The sequence below is a fragment of the Columba livia genome, chromosome 2, assembly GCF_036013475.1.
Source record: "Columba livia isolate bColLiv1 breed racing homer chromosome 2, bColLiv1.pat.W.v2, whole genome shotgun sequence".
Classification (NCBI taxonomy): Eukaryota; Metazoa; Chordata; class Aves; order Columbiformes; family Columbidae; genus Columba; species Columba livia.
In genome coordinates, this window is record NC_088603.1 from 59,135,959 (window position 1) to 59,160,159 (window position 24,201).

The following is a 24,201-nucleotide window of genomic DNA, read 5'->3' on the forward strand; positions in this document are numbered from 1 at the left end:
TAATCTAATGCAAACAGCTTAGAATAGCACCTTATTGGTCTGAAGATAACACTGAACAACTGTTTGGCAGCCTTTTCTAGGAATATGCCCTAAAGGAACTTTGCTTAACCAAATGTCACTGCATATTTTAATATTGATTTGCTCTTTGTAAATCACAGTCTTTAAAAGTGCAAAGCATTTTGTTTTATTCTCATGACAGAAAAAGTGTGATAATGTTCACCAAGGAAACATGAAGGCCTTGTATTACAGTAAGTGATAACGAAAGGGTAAGTCCTTCTTGGCTCAGGAAGGATTGTTTAGTTCTGCCATTGTTAATTATATGCATCTGTGCACAATTAGGGTAGAAGTCAGCAGCAAATGAAACTAGTTTGGGAATTATTGCGAATCTGAATTAATTTTACAGTCCCTCCCATCTGCCCTTTCTGTTGCCTTGCATATGAGATCCAAATCCTGTTGGTGAAAATCTCAAAGTCACTTAGAACACTTGTTACGTTGTAAGAAATAATCTTAAAGGTCAGACCAGCTGTTTTTAGTTTTATTTAGGACACTCTCAAAATTTGGGACTCTCTGTGAAATGGGTGATTTTAGTTTGATGTTCGTACAGTAGGACTGTACAATAGCAATGTGTCCTTAATTGGATTATCTTATTGTGCAGTACTACTTTTACCATGATGAGTGGGATGTGTTCTATTGCTTATTAAAGAGCAATATCATTGCAAACAGATGCATACATTTAGAATATTTTTGTGATTGTTGTTAATAGTTTACAGCAGGTCTTTTATGTAAGCTACATACATTAATATTTAGTGATTCAGACTACCAGATGAAAGCATTATTTATTGCTCTTACAAATTATAGACATAATCTGTCATGGTCTTCTTGAGTGGTCAGATAGCCCTGTATTGTAAAAAAAAAGGTTGATTTTTAAGCATCTTTTAGTAGTCTTTTGTGGGTGTAAATGAAGGTCAGTAGTGACAGAACATTGTACTCAACAAGGATAGTAGTATGCATTCTAAAGGATCTTTGCAAGAAAAGGTGATAAAGGGTATGGATTTTAAAGAGATGTTTGGAGACAATAAAAATGGCAACTAATGGAAAAGTACTGTAAGACCAATCAAAACAAACTGATGGTGGTTAGTTCTGAGGCAGAGCAATGGACAAAAAAGCAGAACAGAAACAATTTGGGAGAAAAATGAGAGGTGAGGTGTAAGCAGGAACATGATTAGGTAGGAATTTGATGATGAGAAGGAAAATATTTAAATTCATGCTAAGAATACTTCAACCCAGCTTATTTTCCATTGCAAAAAGCCTTTAACGTTCTGTTCAGGTCTACAGAAATATTCATGCTGTCATTATCGCTGTAGCATTGAGTTATTTTCAGAACAGTAGTGAGCAGTACATGACAAATATCACTTGTGTGTAGTTCATTCCTTCTTTTGACCTCTCACGTAGAGGAGTAATTGCACAGGTGAATGTTTTGGTAGTGATTCTTGGCGTGGTTGTTTCTAATTTATATATTCAGAGAGTTAGTTTAGGTTATGTCTACACACAAGCTGTATTTTGCACTTACGCTAGGGATGGGCTGAGAGTGAAGGGCAAGCAGGAAGAGAAAGGAAAAGGCAGCGATCAAAGGGAAAAGTCTGTGTTATACAGCAGAGAATAGTGAGATTTGTGATGGCTCTTCAGTCCTGGGGGACTTCTGTTTAACAGTCTGTGTGTGGCCATCTGCATGTTTGACTTCCTGCACAAATGAACTCTAACCCTGAGAGCTGGAATCAATAACTGTACACCTTGGGCACAATTTGTCTTGGGAAGCTAGTTAATGTATTAAACATCACTGCCCTGGAAGAGTATGGGCCTCTAAAAAGACTGAGGTAGTGACCAAAACCTGTTGACTCACAGAGGTTAAATAGCAGTCACACCACTAGAAAAATGTAATCATATAATGAGAAATTAAGAGACTGAAAGTAATGCTTTCTGGTTTTTATGGGATGAAAATATCTGGATTAGAAAGGAGTCTAGGAAAGTCTCTGAGGCTGTTCTCCTACCCTCAGGCAGGACCAAACATATTTGAGTCATACGTGATGTATGTTATTTTGAGTTGTTCTTGGAATATCTTTTGCCACTAAAGAACCTTGTTGCAAAGACCCATTCCCTGAGGACATTTGTAACAGTTTGTAACTTTCCTGTTTCTAACAACTTTTTGTACAGTTGAAAATTAGTCCTTGCTCAGATCTGCTGAATATGGTGTGAGGATTTCTTCATGGGTCTTTCATATCACTCTCCTGCTTACATCCACATTATGAGATCCCTTTTCTTTTGCTTCTTATTTTGTTTCTTCTTGTTGGCAGTAGTTGGGTAGGTTCACTTAGTATCACTGTACCGTATATGGAATTCCCTAGATCCCTTTTTGCGAAATTGCTGTCTGGCCAGACTCTTCTGTCCATGCCTTTGTCATTCCTACCTCCATGTTGGACTTCTCTTATGTTCTAGTTATATTGTCTTGTATTTCAGTCTAGTTTCTCAAAATATTTTCTGTTTATAATCTACAGACCTCAAAAGAGCAGCTTCTCACAATTTCATATCTTCATGCCGAAGAAACATCTTATTGGTCCCAGTTCATTTAGCACAGGCAGTCCCCTGTGTTTCTGGCAGGGGGGGCTTAGGCCAGGTATCTGACTCTACTTCTAGTTGCCATATTTCCTTGGGATTCACAGACCATTCGCTATGATCTGACATCTATATATTCATTCTTGATGGGGGAGGACCCTTAGTAAAGATGACAGGTAGAAGTAGCCTGATTGACAGTGAAATATGTCTGAACCATAGTGCAGTTCTTGGTTGCTCCAAAGATGCGTTTGGGAGAAAACTGTTTCCTGCAGACTATGTGAGCATCCTGTTCTCAGTTTTCTCTCTTGGCCAGTCTAGAGGTGTGGTGAAACTTAGTGGTTTACTAGATACTTGTGTATGGCATCTCTGAGGAAATATTAAAGCTTCAGGCAATATTAAACCTTCAGTGCATGGACAGGCCATTTGTATTCCTTGTGCTAGGTATATCTGGGCAGACAGTGAGGAAGAACTTCTAATATACATTTTTTTCTCATCCTGCTGGAAGGTCAAAGTTTCAATCTGTAGTTTTAAAACAACAGTTGATTAAAACAGATTTGTTATAAATAGCTTGGCTACAGGTAAAGCATAAAAGAGGCCACTTTTCCAAGTGGTGTTCCGTAGAAATACCATATATACTTTTAAGAAGGGAAGGGTATTGTTGAACATCAGAGGAAAATGAAGGGAATGGTATGGGTTTTATTTAGGAATAGAAATTGGGACTTTTTCTTTGGCCTTTGTTGTTGAGGACTGGAAAAAGTATGCATTCTATAGGATAGTTACAGTACTTAAGGTAAAAGGTGAAAGTCTATGGGTTGCCTCCTACCACAGCTGAAAATGAGGCAACAATATCTATACCAGTTATTATTGAGGAATATCGTGAATATTACTGATTAAACATTGCTAATAAATCAGCAAATAACAAAGAAATGAAGGAATAGCCATTACTTAGGATGGCAGAGTTTTCTGTTCTTGGAGAAGTTAGATGAGTGGTCATCAGAACTGCCACCTTGGACTTCTGAAGGGCAGACTTTGATCTGTTCTGGCTGGTTGCAGAGTCCCTTGGGAGGCAGTCCTGGAGGACTAAGGAGTATGGGAAGGCTGGTCTCTCTTCAAGAGCAAATCTCAGAGGTGCAGGAGCAGGCTGTCCCCACGTGCCGGAAGGCGAGCAGGTGGGTAAGAAGGCCGGCCTGGCTGTAGAGAGCTGTGGGTGGAACTTAGGAATAAAAAGACAATTTATAACCTTTGGAAGGGGGAGCAGGCTACTCAAGAGGAATACAAGAATTCTGTGAGGTTATGCAGGAAGAAAATTAGAAGGGCCAAAGCCCAACTAGAGCTGGGTCTGACTACTGCTGTAAAAGGCAATAAGAAATGTTTCTGTAAATGTATCAGCAACAAAAGGAGGGCTCAGGAGAATCTCCACCTTCTGGTAGATGTGTGGGGAACCACAGTGACAGAGGATGAGGGAAAGGCTGAGGTACTAAATGCCTTCTTTGCCTCAGTCTTTAATAGTCAGAACAGTTGTGCTCCAGGTACCCAGCCCCCTGAAACAGAAGACAGGGATGGGGAGCAGAATGAAGCCCCAGTAATGCAAGGGGAGGTGGTTAGTGACCTGCTACACCACTTAGACACCCACACGTCCAGGAGGCCAGACTGGATACATCCAAGATACAGACTGGTTACATCCTGAGGGAGATGGCAGGAGGTGATCACTAGGCCACTATCCATTATCTATCAGCAATCCTGGCTGGGATGGAGAGCACTACTTGTGCTCCTGATCCCTTGACCAGTTGTCCCAAGGCCCTGAAGTCTCTCTTGATCGTGTTTAATTTTCCCTTTTCAGTTTCATCACAGCCTACCTGAAAAATTACTAGTGCGTAGTAGTCTGAGGGCCTAACCAGGGCAGGAAGTTTCCCTTTTACATCTTTAACCCTGGCCCCAGGGAGGCAGCAGACTTCACTGAGAAGTGGATCTGGCCTGCATATAGGGCCCTCTGTTCCCTTTAGAAGAGAATCTCCTACAACCACAACCTGCCTTTTTTCTTGGCGGGAGCTGTTTTGATGGAGGGTGCAGGGTGACTGACTCTGAGGCACCTCCAAGCTCAGTGGAACCACCTCCCTCAGTGTTGTTGTTTGGTTCCACTTGCAAGGCCTCATACCTGTTTCGCAAGGGAAGGTGGAAGGGTGGGGTGGTCACAGTAGGAACAATCCTCCTTCTGCGCCAGCCAGGAACTTGCTTCCATTCCCCCTTATTCCTCAAGTTGCTGCATTCCTCATCCTGTGCCTCATGCCTGTTGGAGAGAGGCACCTGGGAAGGTGGGATGGGTAGGGGGTGTTTCTCCTGCCACGCTGAGTGCGGACGTTCATCCCTTTCCCTTGAACAGCCCTCCTCAGCCAAGCAAGGGGAGCATACAGAAATCCCTTTATCTTAGTTTCTTGCTGGTCTTACCTGCCCCTGGGCAGCCAGAGCTTGATCCCATCAGTCAGTTTCCTTTTCCAGCTCTCTGATACTTCTCAGCCTTTCCACCTCCTCTCACAGCTCTACTACCAGGCTGAGCAGGTCATCCACCTGCTTGCACCTTGTAAAATTGTTCTCTCTGTTACCACTCCATACCAGTGAAAGGCTCTGACATGCTGTGCGGTTGCTCTGTGGTTGCTGCTGTGCTCATCACTCGCTGCTGAGTGTTGTTTCTGTTAGTACAGATAAGTATCTGGTTTTCATATTTCCCTAGATTAAGTCAGTTACCTCAGTTATATAGTCAGTAATGCAGAATCTTTACTAGTTATGGGATAGTAACAGTGAGTTATGCCACACTAAAACGTGAAAATAGTTGCTGCCATTATGTGTGAGACTTTGTTTAAATAGCTGGCAGAATTCACATAGAAAAATATTTAGTTTGGCCATTGGAAAAATACCTTTAAAGTAATGTGTGTTCAAATGTAAACAAAGAAGAAAATGCATCAAAAGCAGTTACTTTGAAAGGGTGGAAAAAGTACAAAACCATACTCAGATTTAGGAACTTTTGTAGATTTTTATATCCTTGAATAAAAGTTACTTTTATGAGATTATTTTTGAAATATCACTGCTCTCTACTTTCCCTACTCTTGTACCCACCAGCTATGGATTCATATAAATTGTTAATTGTTTAGGCATTTAGGAATGTGCTATTACGTGCTCTTGTTTGTCTTCTGTGATACTGAGAACACAACAGAAAGTCATCAGCACTGATTAGCCGAATAGCTGTAATGAGCTCTATCTGGGCATTTAGCCTGCTACACTTACAAAACTAAATGAATTTGTATAAACCATGTTTAAAACATGGTTTATTGAACTGTGATAATTACCTCAGGTAGTTTCATTGTATTTTATTGTGAAAACAAAAATTTTAAATGTTTGTTTTTTGCTTTAGGGGAGCATTTTTTAAGCATTATTTTTAACCAAGCCAGTATTTTCTGATCTTTTTGAAAAAGAAACAATGGGTAGCCTTGACTACTCTGGGATGATATAGCATGCAAGACATCTCTGTTGTGTATGTTCTGAGGTACTTGTGCATGCATGAAACCAAAAATCTTTTATAAATACAAGTCCACAATGTTCAAGTCTCTAATGCATATCATGACACAGGTTATTCTTGTAGTTGAGTAATGTATGCCAATGCTGTTAATGGGAACTTGAGCAGATAGGAGAATGAAGCTTATAGGAGGTTCACCCGGATACTTTCAGTTTCAATAAATTGCCATATATAAAAGGAAAGCTGTCCTTGGGTTTCATGTAATAGAGTATTGTTAACTATCACAGGAATATGATGAACTTCAGATTTATCATAGAGATAGGCATACTTGATTTGTAATGGCATTTGTAAAAATATTTGAATTTGTTTGTCTAATAGGGGTTCTCCTAATTTTTATTTTTAATGTCATAATAAGAAATGTAGTTCATAAATTAGATTTGGCCAGCTCATCCTGAAAGACAAGCTCCTTTAGTTCTGGATAAAAAATGCAGAACCTGTACTCAGTCTGACTGGAACAAATTTAAAAAGAAAAAAAAAATATTATTTGAAATCATATTTCAAAGCCCTCTCTAAGAAAAGGAATTTAATAGTTTCAAAGGTGAAAGTACATGATAGTTCCCATTTTTATCTTTGATTGAAAAGAAACTGGCCAAACTCAAATCTTTGAAAACACATTTAGATAATATTTCAAACAATAAATATGTGTTCTGCTATAACTTTGGTTTTTTCTGTTCCATTTTTTCTTTTTGCATTCCTTCCACTCTCCAGCAACAGCGTAGCTGGAGAAGAAAAGCGGGTGGATGGGGGAAAGGTGAACAACCCTTGCCACAAATCCCTGTGAAGAAGAAGCTTCTACAGCTTTTATACTGAAGCCTATTGTTCATTTTAATAATGCAGCATTAGTAATTTCCACTAGCCAGCAGGATCTGCCTCCACTGTATCCCGTTGCTGGCAACAGAAAGATAAATAGCAACTGACTGGCATTCTTTCTTTCACTTTCAGTCACTTGTGGGACTGGAGTCCTTGAGGCATGACACCACCTACACAGCAGGAAGAGGTGTGATTGGTGATGTTCTTTTTGTTTTGACAGCGAAGTACCAGTCATACATAGTTTAGAACCCTAATTTATGATGGGTGTATGTATTCCACCTTTATTGTGCTTTTTTTGCTGTTTATGAAAGGGTTGGCAGCAGAGCATTGATTTATCATCTTCTGTGCATTTGTGTGTTCAGATATAAATTCTGTTAATCTGCCTAAAATAACAAGGATTAATTAACAGGCAAGGACATGATACACCGCTTGGGTAGCTCACAATTTACCTGTGTGTAAATCTTGATGCTTATTTAGGTTTTTCTTTCTGTCTTTGCATCTCACCCTTACAGGTGTGTGCCCAACCACTGTGAACATGGTGGCAAATGCACCCAGACGTGGGACAGCTTCAAGTGCAATTGTGATGGGAGCGGATACAGTGGTGCCACTTGTCATAACTGTAAGCCATCCTGCTGTTTTGAAATTACAATAGAGTGGGGAAGACACTGATGTCTTTTGCTTGAGATAAAAAGTTAGTCTTCCTCTCTGGTTGGTAAAAATCCTGAAACTTTTTTGGAAAGGAGATGTGGGCTTAATCATTAATCTACATTGTAAGTACATCCCTGTGTAGATATAGCACTGTGCTGCACCATGGAAGGGACCAAAGCAGTACAGCTGCATTAGTTGGGTGTACTGAGCAAACACATTCTCACTAATTGCACACCAGAGTTTCAGGTGGACACAGTGGATCTGCCCTGAGCTGCTGGGGAAAGCTGTTGACTGCTGCTAGAGAGATGCTTGTTCCGATTGCTAATCCCAAAGTGTGTTCACATACTGATTACTGGCCACTGTAAAATAAGATTATTTACTCTGTTGTTGTGAGTTTCTCAAATAAGAGTATTTCTTATGAACTTCACATGCCCTACACTATTAAAGCACAAAAAGGTACAGTGGCTCTTTTTATAGGTTCTGACCAGTGTATGCAGAGTCAGTGGCATGTATCTTCTGTTCCTTCTTGTACATTACAAGTGGAATTTTCATCTGTGAAATGCATTCTAAATTATCCAGAAGATTCAGAAAACATACCCAGTACTTACTTTTCTTACTTTTCCTCTATGCCTCACACCTGTGGGCAGAGCTCAGAGTGCTCTTGGCTCTCAGACCAGAGCAGTTAAAAACATTAACTCTGTGCTGGGGTGTTGTCTGCTTATTCTCAAACTAAGTCCAAATAATGAGTGTGCTGTCTATGAAAAAGAGAGGTTTCTAACTGCATGAAGAAAATTAACCCATTTTCAGTCAAACCGACACCGGATCCCACCCAGGGTTCAGCTCAGGTGCTCGGCCAGCCCAGCTCAGATTCCACAGTTGCTGATGCCTGGACACTGGATCACCCGGCAGGGTATTATTGGGGCTCACCCTCCTGCCATTGCCTGTGCTCCTTTGGGCCTGTGCAGACAAACTTTTAAGACATAACCTAACATAGTTTAGCTTTCTTCTCAAGTCCCAAAGAGAAGTAGCAAGGACAAACAGTTGACATAACTTTTCTGAAATGACATTTATTACAAAGGAAAGAAATAATAATCCAAGGCGCTGTGAAATTTTTTCTTAATAGGATTTTCACCTGCCTTCTATGGATTAAACAGTGCAATAAAGAAAGTAAAAGGTGCTGCTAGACTGGTATCAAAAGAGGGATTTGGGGTATATTGTCTCTTCTTTAGCTATGGGATGAATAAAGTGTATGGTATTACAGCTGTCCAGGAGACACATTTTTCGAGAACCTTTACTTTTTTAATTGAGGCAAAGCTTCTTAGATGGCTAAGCTTTTGGTTTGTTTCTTGTTTGTGTTTAAAGAATAAAAATTTAATTTTTACTATGTATTTTTACTATTGTTATACTTTTAGAAGCCCTCTTTCCTAGAAAAGAAGATTGAGCAGAAAGTTATTCACTTGAAAGATACCCTGTCAGAATATGTGAAGTCTTAGGCCTTTCTAGAGTATAGAATTTAATGACATAAAAATGAGCAAATACCAGAAATTACAGCGTCAAGCTATAGACTGAGACAACCTTAACTCTGCCTTTATTGAGTCGAAAACAGTGATCGGTATTTACAAGAACATGCTCCAGCCATGTTCACAGTATTAGGTATAGCTGCAAATAATGAGGGGATTTGTTGAAGCTTGCCAGAGATTGTAGTTATACTACCCTGAGGTCTGGAGCCTTGGCTCTACTTAAAATGGTACTGACCCTGTCAGTCCTTTCCTACTTGCGCAGTGTGCGGGTCTACTCGGACATTCTTGGTGTGCTGCCTTTTGCTTTGGAGGCCTGAGGTTTGTGCCAATAGCTGTACAAAAGAGATGCTGGGGGAGGAGGGAACTTAGAATGGGAACTAGTGTGTGGTGTAAAAATACCCGAAAGCAATTTTAAACAGCATTGCGGGTTGTGTGAAAGGGTGTAAAATTTAGCAGATGTCATGATTCTATGGAGCAGGAGAGTAACTGCAAATAGCACTTGTCCAGTACCATTTTACTTAAATGTAAGATTATTTCACAAAACAAATGGCATTATACTCTACAGTAAAATATATATTTATTTTCTCAATCTATGTTTGTGTGGTGATTATAACAGGGCATTTCTCGAAGATGTTGGAGTCAAGACTATGATAGTGGGGATTCTAAATCCATAGCTGATTATTTTAATGGCTTTGAATTTTGCTGAACTTAAAGGAACAAGATAATTGTGTATTACTAAAGTTTTCTTTCCCAGTGAGTTGATTTTGCTTTGATCAGGGAATTGAACACTTTTGTGAGCTTTTGACCTGAAACAAGGCAAAGCTTTGCAACCTTGACTAAATTTCAGGTTGCAGTTTTAGGTTCCTTTGAAGCTGAAATTCAAAGACAAACTCTAGGGCTGAACTCCATGAAGTGAAACAGAGAAATATGTTTGCATGAAATCCTTGTGAATCAAAATGGCTTTGTTTCACACAGGTCTGGTCACAATGTGTTTATAGTGTGATAGTGAAAACAAGAGTTAGTCTAGAGAGAGAAATACGTATTTTAGGGCTAAGACACAGTAGAAACTATAAACCAAGAATAACCAGTTATTGAAGGAAAAATTTCAAATAAATAAATCTGAAATAACAACTTTAATTCTTATTATTTATCCAGTGTATAAACGAGTTTATGTGCATTTGCTCCTCTAAGGTCATAAAATAATCTGTTTTTCAGAATAGGACATTATTACAGGCAGGCTCTTCATCTTTCGAAGACACACCAAAATCTCAAAGCTCTCTGTCCACTGTCTTGTTATTTGTCAGAGGCTTAAGCTGACATTCACAGAAAAAGATGTCTCTACTCCACAATATTTTGTTTCATCCAGCTGCAACTGGGTCCCTGGAGCTCAATTGTGAATTAACCAAAAATACCGGGAAGTTGTATCTCTCATTGCATGGTAAATATCCTAGAAATCTGATCTAGAGATCTCTTTTGTCGAACAGGTAATCAGTGGCCAAGGGAATGCTGTGGCCTGGCAAATATCAGACTAGAGAATCAATTTTATCATTAGACAAAAGATAAATTAATGTATTTGCTTCAAAATAATGATTTGCTGTGATGAAACAGTTACAAAGTTATTTAAAAATTAATTACTAGGTTTAAAATTATCAGTAAGTATCATCCTTACTAGCTTTATTGTATCAGCTAAATTTTAATCCCTGACTAATTCACTTTTACAGCCTATCAAAGGCTGACCTGCCATGCAGAGTTCTTAGAGCAACATGTTTCTGTAGACTGTTGTTAAGTGGTACCTGGAGCCTTTGAGGACAGGAGCTCATTTTCCTCATTACTTCTCATCTCCATCATGACCTTCAGGTAACACCACTACCACTGTGTGGCTGTGAGTTATACATCTAGTTTTAGGTTCTAAGGTACTTCCTGCTGTTTACAGCTTCTTTAAAACAGTGGTATAACTTTAGAAATCGTGTATCAGGATAAATAATGATCATCCAGGCTTCTTTGTCCCGGGTTTTTAATATATAGCTCAGTGCATGCTTTCTCTAAAATCTGCATGTAAGAGAAACACAGTAAAGGAATTAGTAACAGAGTGTACCATGACTATGATGTATCTACCAACCACCTCCTGCACAAACTTTGTTAGATTTAAGAAAAAGCCAGGAGAACATTGTTTGATCCTATTTATCTTCTCCTAATGATTTCCAGTATCAAAAAAGTCCAATTTGCACTTAAAAGATTAATCTTAATTATATCCAGTTTCACTCATATGAGAGACAAGTTCCATTCTTTAATTTCACCTTCAAGCAGACACTGTCCTTACTTGTACAGGTGTACAGCCCCCATTCCTTCAAGAGTATTGGAAAGGGTTTATTTATAAATCTTCAGTTCCTCCATAGGAGGAACTAACATACAGCTCACAATCTGTTGCCTGTTCATTCTGTAGAAGCAATAGGAGAAATACAGTCTTACGTACTCTTGTCACTTGAAGAGGTATTAATTGCATTGGAATATACAGAGAATGCAACTCTGCTGAGAAAGAACATACACAATTTGTACATTTTAGATTGTCAGTGTGCTGTAAGTTTTATCAAAATGACTATTTGAATTCTTAGCTTCAATATACCAGACCTTGACCTCTGAATTCTCAGACTTTGTTGCCTCATAGGTTGTTGTGAATTAATGTTACCCTATGTTTTGGAATGTGATTCAGAGTTAATGGGGAATAAAACACTAGTCTTCTCTTGAAATGATAAGTGCGTTAAATGTCACTGGAAGTCTAATGGGCATTGATATTTTTTCCAGGAATATTGACTTTCTTCCTAAAATGGAATATTGCTTTAATAATGAGTTTAATATTATCTAGAAACAAACCTTGAGTGAGAAACATTTGTGTTATATGCATTGTAGAAGCCATGATAATTTGGTTTCCTGATTATTGACACAATCAGTAATCAGAATCCCAAACTGAATCTACATAGGCTGTGATACTCAGCAAGACCTCCATCAGTTAGTTTGTAATAAGTGATTTTTCCTATGTTTCCATAAATGTAGAAACACCTAAAACACTGAACTTTCTGCATTTAGAGTCCAGATAAGAAAGGATGGCATGGCAGTGGTATTTTCCTGTAAGCAATTTGGAAAAATGTTCCGTAGCAAGAAAGCAAATACATGATGTGGCAAAAATATTCTCTTTACTTTAGGGAAAAAAGGAAAGAAAACTTACAGATGTCTAGTCCAAAAGACAAAGTATGGTTTTCCACTTAGCTGAAAATTAGGGGAATTTTGAGAACAGTATAGTTATTCTTTGTGATCTCAAACAGATTTGTTAGAAAATACAAAGGCCTTGCAATTTCAAAAGCATATTAATGCATTTTTTGATCAGGAAAGACTTCTCCTAACAAGTCACGCACTATGTGTATAGAAGCTTTTTCATTTCTTAGAGTTCAGTAGAGGGAAGGGGAAAGTGTGAGTAAAGAACAGATAAACACCTTTACAAAAACTGTGTCTGCTGTGATTAAAAATAGGAAATGTTGCAGATATCTTAGTGGTTCAACCTAATCTGAGTGAAATCAGCCAGGCTGTCCACTAGTGGTAAGGTCCATGAGCAGCAGGCAGTAACTGAGCCAAAAAGGACCAGAGGACACCTGACAAGTATTCTTGCTCAGTGCTGCAGAGGAAGGCAAAATCCCCCAGGGGAAAATTACATCCTAACCCAGCCGGTGCTGGTGATCTGCTGTTCCCTGAGCATGTGAGCATGGTCTGCCTCCTCATCCCGCAGACTGGTCACGCTTCTCAGGAGATATCCAAGCCCTTTTCCCCCTCAGTGTGGAGCCATTTTCTGGAAGTGGCCAAATGTCCCCAACCTGATCGTCCTTGGGGGCAACAATCCTTCTCAAGCATTGAAGGAGAGCAGGGGTTTCTCTGAAGCACTGGGACCCCTGGCAACCTCTCTGCATCCCATTTCTTATGGCTGTGGCCCCTGGCTCTGCAGGGGATGAGGATGCTGAGCTGTGCACTGCTCCTCAAGAACACATTCCCTTGCTCTTGCCACTGCACTCCAGCTGAAAAGAATTTCCGTCTATCAGATGAGCTTTGAAGGTGGCCCCACTGAAAGCTGACCTTGCAGCAGAGAACCTCCAGCAGCCTCATCCAACTTCCTTTGGTCTTTTTCCTTCAGCCCCCTCCAAGTGATTCCACTGGCTCTTCAAGGACTTGTTCTCAGATGACTTCAAGCTGCCCCCGGCCCAGCTCTGGCAGCAGACACAGGAGGATGGTCCCTTTTATCCTGTGCTGGGGCATTGTGACAGCTGTGTTGCCGGGTGGTGGCACTGTGACATGGGGGTGACGGGACATCCCCTGTGCAGCCTTGTCTGCTACCCCTCCCTGCACCATGCTTCAGAGGAAGGCATTTGGGGTGCTGGTCCTGAGGCAGTCCCTGTGCCCAGGAGGCCCCGGAGGCTGTCCCTGCCCTTGGTGACCTGGCACTGGGCACAGCTGCTGGGCATCTGTGTGAACCAACACAAGGCTCATCATGAGAAGCAAACAGAGGCCACAAATGCAATTGCAAAGAGCAAATTTTATTTTAGTTACCTCTTTATTTAGTGATCTCCGAAGCAGCACCAAAGCACCTGGTGGCAGAAGCGGGGACACAGGTACTGCAGAATTCAGCCCTAGTAGAATATCGCTGGGCCTGCTGCATTTGCCTGTATTTCAAGGCTTCAAGCAGGGGCAACCTTGTGCTCTTTCTCACAAGAAAGCAGATGATAAGGTGCCTTAGAGTTTCTCACAGGCCTATGTTATCTAACAGAGAGCTTCTACTTGTCAAGCACACAAGGTCAGTAAAACAATTAGTGTGATGTATGTGCTTTTTCAACATCCCAGCTGCAGCATATTTACAATTAGCCTCCTCACTATTCTTGCATAATTCCTGTACAGCATCCCTGTACATTTACCTGTACATTCAGACTGTGTAAAGAAGGGCATTTATACCTTAGACATTCCTTTGGCTGTGGGCATGCCAGAGGTGAAGAAAAAGGCTTTTGACTCCCTCTGCACGAACTTTGCAGAGATGTAGACAAGCATGCAGGATTTCCTCCCCATTCCTTACCAACGAACGCCCCAAGAGACATTTGTTACTAGCCTGTTTTTGTTGAGGTAATTCTCTTGGAAAGAAGTCCTGACTTCTCTTTTGTTCTTGACCATCTTTTTCCTTGCATTTCAGTAGTTCTTTTCCTCCTTTGGCCTTCACCCTTGATGTCTTTGTTGAAGTGATGGCAGACCTCTCAGCCCTTGTCTTGCTCCTGCTAGTTGTCTCCTTCTGTGAGCCCTCCATGCCCCTGATCAACTGCAAAGGCTTCATTTGCCTTTATCCCAGATGGAATTGATTCTTCTTGAACCTGAGGAATAAGAATAGTCCCCAGTGGTACTGCTGAGTTCTCGCCAGGGCTTTGTACAATGCTTGCCTTTCCTATAGAGATGTCTTGCATGACACACAGGAATGCAATTGCCCATATCATATCTGTGACTCAGAGTCACTCTGGGATCTACTCATGCCTCCAGGAACGTTTACCTACTCCGATGTTTCCAAAGTGTAGCAGAAACTTGTGGCGCTCACTGAGATGTCATATTACCTGTACTTCTTCACACATGGATTCTTGATGTGTAGGGGCTATCTCTTCAGTCAGAACTTCAGCAGGTGTGCAGTATGGGGGGCACAGAAACATACCATGAGGTAAGCTTTTTCTGGTTCATGGCTACCATGACATCCAGAATATGATGTGGACAATGAATTCATTTTTCGGAGAAGGGAGGAAGCCTCCTTACCTTACATTTTTAAGATGAAGATCCTTTTCTGTTCCTTAAGAACTATCCTTATATTTGAATGAGTATATAGAGTATATTTAAGGGGCGGGGGGGGGAGAGGGAGGAAGGAAAAAAGAAAAAAAGAAAAGCTGCAACTTCCCAAGGAAAAGTACTGAAGTGAAACAGTCTGTCAAGAAGGATTTAAGTTTCTATGCAAAAGTAGGAGGGATATCCTTACTTGCTGGGTATTAAAAAGCTGAATGATCTGTTTTCATCCAAGATGCCTAGAGAATGTTTGCTAGCTTGTTGAATGAGTGAGTAAAAGAAAGGTGTTTGTTCCATTTGGACTATCTTCATGTTAGTTTTCTTTCAGACTTTTAAAGAAACCACAAATGGTTAGTTTTCTTTTACATCCTTTGTTCCCAAGCAACCTATTAAAATTTGGGTTTGTAATACCTTGCATGTCATCTTTATTTGACACTTCATTTAGTCTTTCTTGTGAGATGAAGGAACCAAACAAAATTTATAAATTATTTTCAGATACAAAGATGACAGAAGTTGTAGTGTGCCATTTGATGTTTTCGCCCACACTTTACAGATGTATCATACAGTAGTGAAGAATATATGTTATGTCAAGCACAAATATTTCTAAGATATATATAAGCTTACACAGAATGTCCTTGCAAGTGGTATTATAAATATTTCCTACTTTAGGCATTGAGAAATCTCCCATTTAAGAATTTCTCCCCATAAATGGTAACAGAAAAAAAGCATAGCTAAGTCTCTATCATATGTCTAGCAAGACATTCACATTCTTCCTGTTAAAATTGCTCTGTGTGTCAGGTAGACTGCTGAGTTATTCTTGAGTTTCGCTGTTTCCTTGGCGTATACCAGTCACTCTCCATTTGGATTTTTAATAAATCTGTAGGTGAGTCACTGGTATCTCTCTTTTGATGTCTGGAATTTAAAGAAGTACTGCTTGAAGGCTTGACTGGATGGGTCAGGCAGATTACAAGTTTTTGTACAGCAGAGGCTGAGGACACTGAGAGCGCTATTAAGCCTTAATTGCCTGATAGCATAACCAGGTGCACTACCTGCCCGTGGGTTTGGGGGCTCATTGTGGCTGGAATGGAGGCACACTGTCCTGCCCTCAGCTCTCCTGTGGGCATGTTGGTGGCCAGACCTATGTTGTGCTGTCCTGGCTGGGTTTCCTGACTGGTCCCTGTACCTGGCCTGTTACCTCACCTTGGCTGATGGTCCTCTGGGCTGCCAGCCCTGCCCTGACTGAGCCCGGGGGCAGCGGGGTGGTGGGATGGCACCCTGTCATAGAGGACACAGCCTGCACTGGGGTTGCCCACAGCTCTCAACTTGTCATCCTTGCAGAGCCACTCCTGATGCTTCTTAAAAAGATGTGATACATGTACAAATGTCCAAAGATTTGTCTCTCTCTCTCTTTTTTTTTTTTTTAGTCAGCATTCTGCTTAGATTCTAGAGAAAATGATTGCACATGCCACTTACAAATGCACAGAGATTCTAGCTTTAAAGCATTGTGTTCTCTGCACAGTGTTCCTGGATGCTACAGTGAGTTACACTGGGCCAGACAAGTGTCATACTCTTACAAGGGTTTGAAGATCAAATGGTGTTACTCCCACAGTCAGACGAGGACATATCCACATGGAGTTTGTGTGCATATCTACATCACTTGCCACTTTTAGTGCTTAATAAGAAACACATGTTGTCTTGGGATTCTCCTGCTACTTACTTGTTTCCTTTGCAGAAAACACACTTCCCTTTTAAGTCTCTCTCATCCTTGGATCTCCTAAGTGCACAACTTTTTCAGAGCAAATTAGGTCTGTTGGTCTAGCTACTGTATGAGAGCACAGAGTAGATCTCCAGGCATGGTCACAGTACACAAGATCTTGTCACTGACTCCTAGGAGGATCATATTGCCTCTGGCAATGTGAGCAACACCTCAGTTGTGTCTCAGATGAACCTCCCTTTCAGTGCAATTTCTGACTTCTTTGCTGCTGTTGTCATCTCAACAGTTTATTTAAAAACAAACAAACAGTGGTCTTTGTGTGTGAGAGTAGGCATGCTTTTAGAGTATGGACTGAAACCCATAACATATCTTCCATAGCTCACTAAAAAGTCTGTAAGGAATGCCTTTTGTTCTCTACCAAGCGAGGCTCTGTTTGAAACAGTAAATTGGATACGAAATGAAAAACTCTGCAACCCACCAGAAAACCTAGCGTTCAGCTCTACTCTGTTTATTTGTTGAAAGCTCCCATTAACTTCTGTGGCTGTTTTATTACAGCCAAGCTAATAGCATGTTGCCCTGTTCAGCACTGAGCCTTATTATCTTTAGAAGGAAAAACAGATCTTTATTAAAAACATCAATTACAATCTAATTTGAATCAGTAAATGAAAGCCCATTGCTTCCCTCTTCTTTCTTTGGTTCTCTGTTCTTGTTCCTTGGATGTTGGTAAGACGATGAGTGAACCTTACAAATTTGCATTTCATGTTTAAACTCCATAGGAAAAACCTCTGTCAGAGAGTGACATAGAGGGTCACAGATATGATACCTTAGAAAATGCTTTCTAACTAGATACATCTGTGTCTCTGACTTATGCATCTCTGTTCAGAAGTGGTATTGTTCTTACTATTAATTGCTTTCAGCCTTTGCGTGCTCAAAGAGTTCCTTAGAAGTTTTTAAAAATCAGTGTAATTTTCCCAAATTTTTGATGTTAAATTCAGGTTTTGATTTCTTCTGTAAAATACATAGTAAAATATTTAGGAAAGATTTCTCATTTCTGTTTTGCCAGACTATCAGACACATTATGGAGACTTTTAATGAGATTACATAATGGTGATGATTTAATATAACTAAAGGGGGAAATGCCCAGTATGATAGGGTTATGCACCCAGTCCTAACAATGAAAGGACACTTTTAATTTTTGAAATTTAGTTCTCAATTGTTAAAAGATAACAGGAGGGAAGAAAGAAGATACCATTTCTTTAATAGGTAGTAAATTCACTGTATTTACAACTTCGATAACATGAGCTAAGTTGATGTGTACATCATATCTGAGTGGGTTTAGTAGTGTTTTTCCAGCCTATTCAAAACATATTCTTCTCTTTGCATTTAAATACTACATTGTCTTTGTGTGTGTGAGGGTTTACCAAATCCTTTCTATTAATATATAACCTTTCTGAGCTAAAGCATATCAGCGTATTTCTTACATTATTTTCTCCATCATGGAGCTATGGAAGCACCATAAATTCTTTTGTGCTCACAAACTGTATTACGTAAGACATTCTTGTGAAAGAATATTCTGCACAAAAGACAGGAAGAATGCTGCTTTTCAATACACTTCAAGTCAAAGATACGGACTAGTCAGAAATAGCCTATATTTTGAGAAGGCTTGCCACGAAACTATCACCCCTTTAGTTGTCCTTTGGAGATTTGTGTGTGGGCCTGTGACAAACCATCACCTTGAATATGTAAAGAGTGAGTTTCAGGAGGATGGAGCCAGGCTCTTCTCAGTGCCAAACAATGATAGGACAAGGGGTAATGGGTGCAAACTGGAACATAGGATGTTCCACTTAAGTATGAGAAGAAAATTCTTCATGGTGAGGGTAACAGAATGCTGGAACAGGTTGCCCAGGAGGATTGTGGAGTCTCCTTCTCTGGAGACATTCAAAACCCGCCTGGACACATTCCTGTGTAACCTCATCTGGGTGTTCCTGCTCCGGCAGGGGGAGTGGACTAGATGATCTTTCATGGTCCTTTCCGATCCCTGACATTCTGTGATTCTGTGATTCTGTGACATATCTGAATGTTTGCCAGTGAAACGTGATGTCTCAGTCAGCAGCACCTTGCATGAACAAGTCTTGGGTTCCAGAACTGGGCCTTCTGCAGATAGCAGCATTGTGATAGATGCCACAGAAGAGGACCGATGCACATTCAAGCATCTGATTTTATTAAGATTAAGTGCAGGTTCAGCAGCCTATATGACTGAATGAATTACACAAGACTGCCAGATCTTGCACTGAATTCCCAGTAACAAATCGACAACGTCCATAAGTAAACTGGGCAAAATATGAACATACTGGGCAAAATATGAACATACTGGGCAAAACATGAACATACAGGGCTGAATTTCTGTAGTGGAAAGCTGTCTTTTTGAGGCATGCAGGGGGACTTTGTAATGCCAGTTAGCCTTGTTCATGGAAGACATTGTTTGAATTATATGAAAGGAGGAATGAGAAATAATCCAGAGACTCACAGTAAATACTGGAAACCCAAGCTGCTGAGTTTTGTAAACAGGAAAGAGGAGCTTTCAGTAGGGCAAAATTGGAGTTGCTTTCATTCCCCCATCCTCATGTGTTTGAGGTGATTTGCCTCATTTGGGCTGATGGAGGACAGTGGCTGTGCTAATGGCCATGTGGAGCTCTGTACGGCAATGAACTGTGCATTTACTTTGCGGAAAGTGAGTTTACAGAAATACTAAGAGTGGTTTTGACAGAGCTGCTGGATTTGAGGAGACTGGGCCTGGGGAAAATATTTATGAACCTATCACTGGGGATGACGTAGAGCAATGAGAAAAGGCTGTTCAGCTCCATTAGCACTGTTATTACAGGGTAAGTTTTGTACTAGATGCTGTAAGAAAAGAGAGTACAGTTCCTTACCCTTTCACCTCATCCTCTTATGAGCTGATGTTTGGGTCTCCCTTGTGAAGGCTGTGGGCTTTTGATCTGCTCCTTGATGTCCCTTGCTTTAAGACTTTGTATTTATGATCTGAGTTAAGTAAGTTAGATTTCGGGAGGTGAATATTACTGTGTTCAACCTTAGCAGTGTGGATGTGTTTCTGAGCAATGCTGATCTTTGAGTAACAGGGGAAAGGTGAGGCAGAATTTCTGAAATCTCTAGAAAGAGGCTTTTGCCTCTTCTGTTCTTAGCATCCTCTGAGAAAGCACTTTCAATGACTGATTGTTCTCAGGTAGTGATCTTGGTATTAATTTATTCTTGTCTTCTTTCCCACACTGTATCTGAAGTAATCAAATGTTCAAATTTGATACATGATATGCAAAACCTCATGTCTGGGATGTTAGTCTCTTTGCTGTTGAGAACAGAGATTTTCAAAGCCTATTTATAAAGTAACTGCTTTTGTTTACAGAAGTTTATTGAAAGGATCATATAATCAGTATGCTATCTTCCTAGAGAAGCTAATCTCTTTTCCAATAATGCTTTTCAAAGGAAATGTCATCATTCATCGTCTATTATTTATTACATGTTTTTGAAGGATTTAACATAATGTATTTATTTTCCAAGGTTGCAGGCTCTTATTAAATTACCTCTTTTTTATTAAAATGTAATTTTACAATGAGAGTGAAGTTGTTTGGTTTAGTCTGAGATCTTCATTTGAATCATGTAGGCCCCAAACTGCTGCATTATCGGAGGTGTTCCTGCAAAACTGGGAAAATACAAGCTTTGTACTCTGTTTGTTTGTTTTTGTTTTGTTTTGTTTTGTTTTTTGAGTTTGAGTTTGGCCTCGTTGCAGGTTTTTTTTGGTTTTGTACTCTGATTTTTTGTTTTAATCAGCTTGTTCTTAGTTTCAGTGCCACAAGCTCTGATTACTTCTGCTGCTACTAATTTATTGTCTGCTGAGCTGAGAACTGCTCTGCACCGGGTGTTTGTGAAATGCAGAAAATGCAATAAATTGGAAGCAACTTGCATTTTGATTGTAAGTAAATGGATAGAATCTGTGTTCAGGACAGAAAGGGCCGAGGTTCCAAAATGAGCAATAGCATCAGTACTATTTGAAGGTTAAGTGGAAGAAATGAGCATTACGATGCAAAGCAGAATATGAATAGTCATCCAGCAACAATTATGTTGAAATTAAAAAATCAGGTCGAAATTACTCCATCAGATGAGGTGTGAGAGAGAGTGTAAGGGCTGAAATTTGGCTTCAGATTTTAGCTGTTCATACAGTTGTGCTGTTTATGTGTAGCTCTAAATAAGAATTAAGTGTCATGAGTTCTTAAGCTAAATTTCTGCTAGGTGGGGGTAGTATATTTGGGTCCAGTGCAGTAACATTATGAAGTCAGGGTCTAATTCAGACTGTTTTCAGTCTCTTAATTCAATTACCTAGTTAACATGTTTAAAACTAACGAAGCAATATGCCTGAATTGCAGACTGCATTTGGGGAAAAGCTTAGGTATTAAATAAGTTTTTCACAGGCAACTGTAACCTGTATTCTATTGTTATTCAGAATGCACAATCAAATACTGTTTCCAGGGGACAATTAAAAGAGAACATGTAATTAAGAAGAGATAACTTTAAAACAACCCATGTATGCTTGTAAAATCAAAGTCAGAATTAATCATAGCCTGAAAAGGACTCTGCATGTAAAGACTTCAAAATTACTTAGCTTTTTCTTAAGCTTTTTCATTAAGACAATCTAGCTTATTGCTTACTTCACTGTTAAAACACTTTAATTGAAAAAAGGCATTAAGGTGCTGATATTAAAATCCTGTTAATAGCCATTAGAAAGAAAAAACATGTTTTGAAGTCACTCTGTAATTCTGGATTTCTCAGAGGTGTGAGAGAATGAAGTTACTGCAAAGATCAACTGTAAAGATGCACAGTAGTCAAAATAATGACAACTTCTTCAGCTATACATGCAAATGTTTTTAATCTCTCTGCATGTAATTTGTTTTAAAAAGATTTTTTTTCTTTAAATCAAAATAGGGGAACATACTGGTTTTTAATTATGCCGGCCATTAAAAAGTCAGTATGCACCAACAGATAACCAGACATTATCTAGGGTTTGTGGCATTCCTGTGTATACTACCTAGTGTAGAAAGATTTGATAAATTCTACATTTGTAATGGATTTTGCCATATGTGAAGGCAGTATAGTTAGTCTGATACGACTGTGCATTGAGAAGTAGCATACTTAGGTTCAGTCCTTTGTGTTAGCATTTCCCAGTGTTGTAATTTTGGGGGGCAAGTTATTTCTCTTTCCCACTTGTGTGGGGTTTTCTTTTTTGTTTATTTGGTTTGGGTTTTTTGTTTACTTTTTTTCCCCCTCATTTATACAATGGGAATAACGATGCTCTTAGTAAGTGCTTTGAGACTTAATGAAAGACTGACAAGAAAGCTTAGGAAAAAAAAAAACTCTTTTGATTCCAAAAGTTTAATGAGAACGGTTGGTCAGTATAAAATCAGACCATCATTTATCATCTAAGACATTGAAACATGCTAAATGTTGGTCAGCTGAAGTTTTAATTTAAAAACTTATTTTGAAAAAGCAAACTATTCAGGATAATTCTGAAACTGTTCTTTGGTTTCCTGTAACCCCGCAGTTTTCATAGAATCATAGAATGTTCTGAGTTGGAAAGGACCCACAAGGATTATGGCTTCCAACTCCTGTCCCTGCATAGGACAAGTCCAAAATTCACACCATGTGTCTGAGGGTGTTGTCCAATGGCATCTTGAACACTGTCAGGCTTGGGGCTGTGACACCTCCCTGGGGAGCCTATTCCAGTGCTCCACCACCCTCTGGGGGAAGAACCTTTTCCTCATGTCCAACCTAAACCTCCCCTGGCACATCTTCCTGCCACTCCCTCGGGTTCTGTTATTGGTCACCAGAGAGAAGAGATCAGCGCCTGTCCCTCCTCGTCCCCTTGTGAGGAAGCTGTAGCCGCCATGAGGTCTACCCGCAGTTTCCCCCAGACTGAACAAACCAAGTGACTTTAGCTGCTCCTTTTGCTCTAAACCTTCCACTAACTTCATGGCCCTCTTCTGGACACTCTCGAGTAGCTTAACATATTTTTTATACTGTGGCACCCAGAACTGCACGTCAGCTGGCTTCCCTTGTTCACCTAGGTGGGTAACCTTGTCATAGAAAGAAATTAAGTTTGTTAAGCAACTTTCCCCTCATGAACCTGTGCTGGCTGGCAACAGTGACTGTGTTGTCATTCCGGTGTTTTTCCTGGAAGGGTGATCTTTCAAAATCTGCCAGCCACTTCCAGTTACTGCCTCATAATAGCGTTGGGTTTTGTGATCTAACTGTATGAATGTGTAACATATTCATACTGCAAGTAGAAGTACAACAGGAAAAGCAGAGTCCCAAAGACCTTTGTACTTCTCCCTGTGCGTACAGCTGGAGAAGAGTGGCATAATAAGGACTGTTTCTGCTGAAGAAAGCAGAGGCCTTGCAATCAACTCTGTGTCCTGTCCTAGGTGAAAGACTGGTGACCAATTACCCCAAAGTTTCTGAGAACTACATTTCCAAGCTTGCTTTAGCAGAAGCCACTCATCTTTTCTGTAGTCTAGCCTTGAGAATGCAAAATTTTATAGAGCGATTCAGACTTAATCCCGAGGTTGAGAAAAAGCAGTGAAGCCCACTTTCTGCAATGGACTGCTGGGGTAGAACTCTGCTGAGTCGTCTTATGCAGACTTCCCCTGCAAGATACCATTACTTCATTAGAGCTGACCCTTTAGGGTAGCTTAGTTGGTTTTGTCCATGGGCAAAAGAGTGGGTTTTTTTGGAGGCATGTGCTTATGTTTCGTGCCTGAAAGCAGTGGAAGAGACTATTGCATTTTATCTCTGCAGATGAGATTAAAGGCTGATCATGTTTCAGGCCTGGCTGGGAGCTCTGAACTCTGGGAACTCTGTACCAGTGTTCTTTTGTCACAAGCTGAAGCCATGGGAAGTGTTGGACTTGGGTAAGAAAATGGGAAACAAGGATAAGAAAGCCAAAATACAGAAATTAATGTGAAGGGCAACAAAATGTGGGAGCTCAGTTTTTTACTACTTTGTTTGCTCTATAACAGTGTTTAGTGTGGTTCACATAGGGTAAATAGATATTTTTGATTAAGTGGAGTGAAGCCCTAAGGTACTTCTTGTGCTTTTTATGGTATACTTTGCCTTGATAACTAGTATGACAATGCCTATATTTACAGTAGTAGGTGTATGGCTCCAGTAGTAGAGAGCATAGAGAATTATTATTGGCAGTCCTCTTATGATACTTCTCTGTGGAAAATACATATTCCAGATGCTATTTTTAATATAGCTTGGTTCTTGTTTATGGATATGACCTTTCTCAAACATCCTTACATTCATTTTTTCCAATATACTCAAGTTTCTTTACAGTGGAAGTTTTTGGCAGTTCTACACACCTTAGGAATCAGTTGTCCACAGTGACCATTTTCACTCTGAGGTGTGATTTTGTGCTT

General features: G+C 40.0%; 1 protein-coding gene across 5 annotated transcripts in view; it reads left to right on the forward strand.

The window, feature by feature from the left end:
* Positions 1-24,201, forward strand: part of CNTNAP2 (contactin associated protein 2) — a 1,147,495-nt gene that overhangs the window by 727,423 nt on the left and 395,871 nt on the right. For all 5 annotated transcript variants that reach the window (XM_065052118.1, XM_065052119.1, XM_065052115.1 and 2 more), the window contains exon 11: positions 7,501-7,607. In XM_065052118.1, coding sequence (XP_064908190.1) covers positions 7,501-7,607 — 107 coding nt within the window. The remainder of the gene's footprint in view (positions 1-7,500; positions 7,608-24,201) is intronic.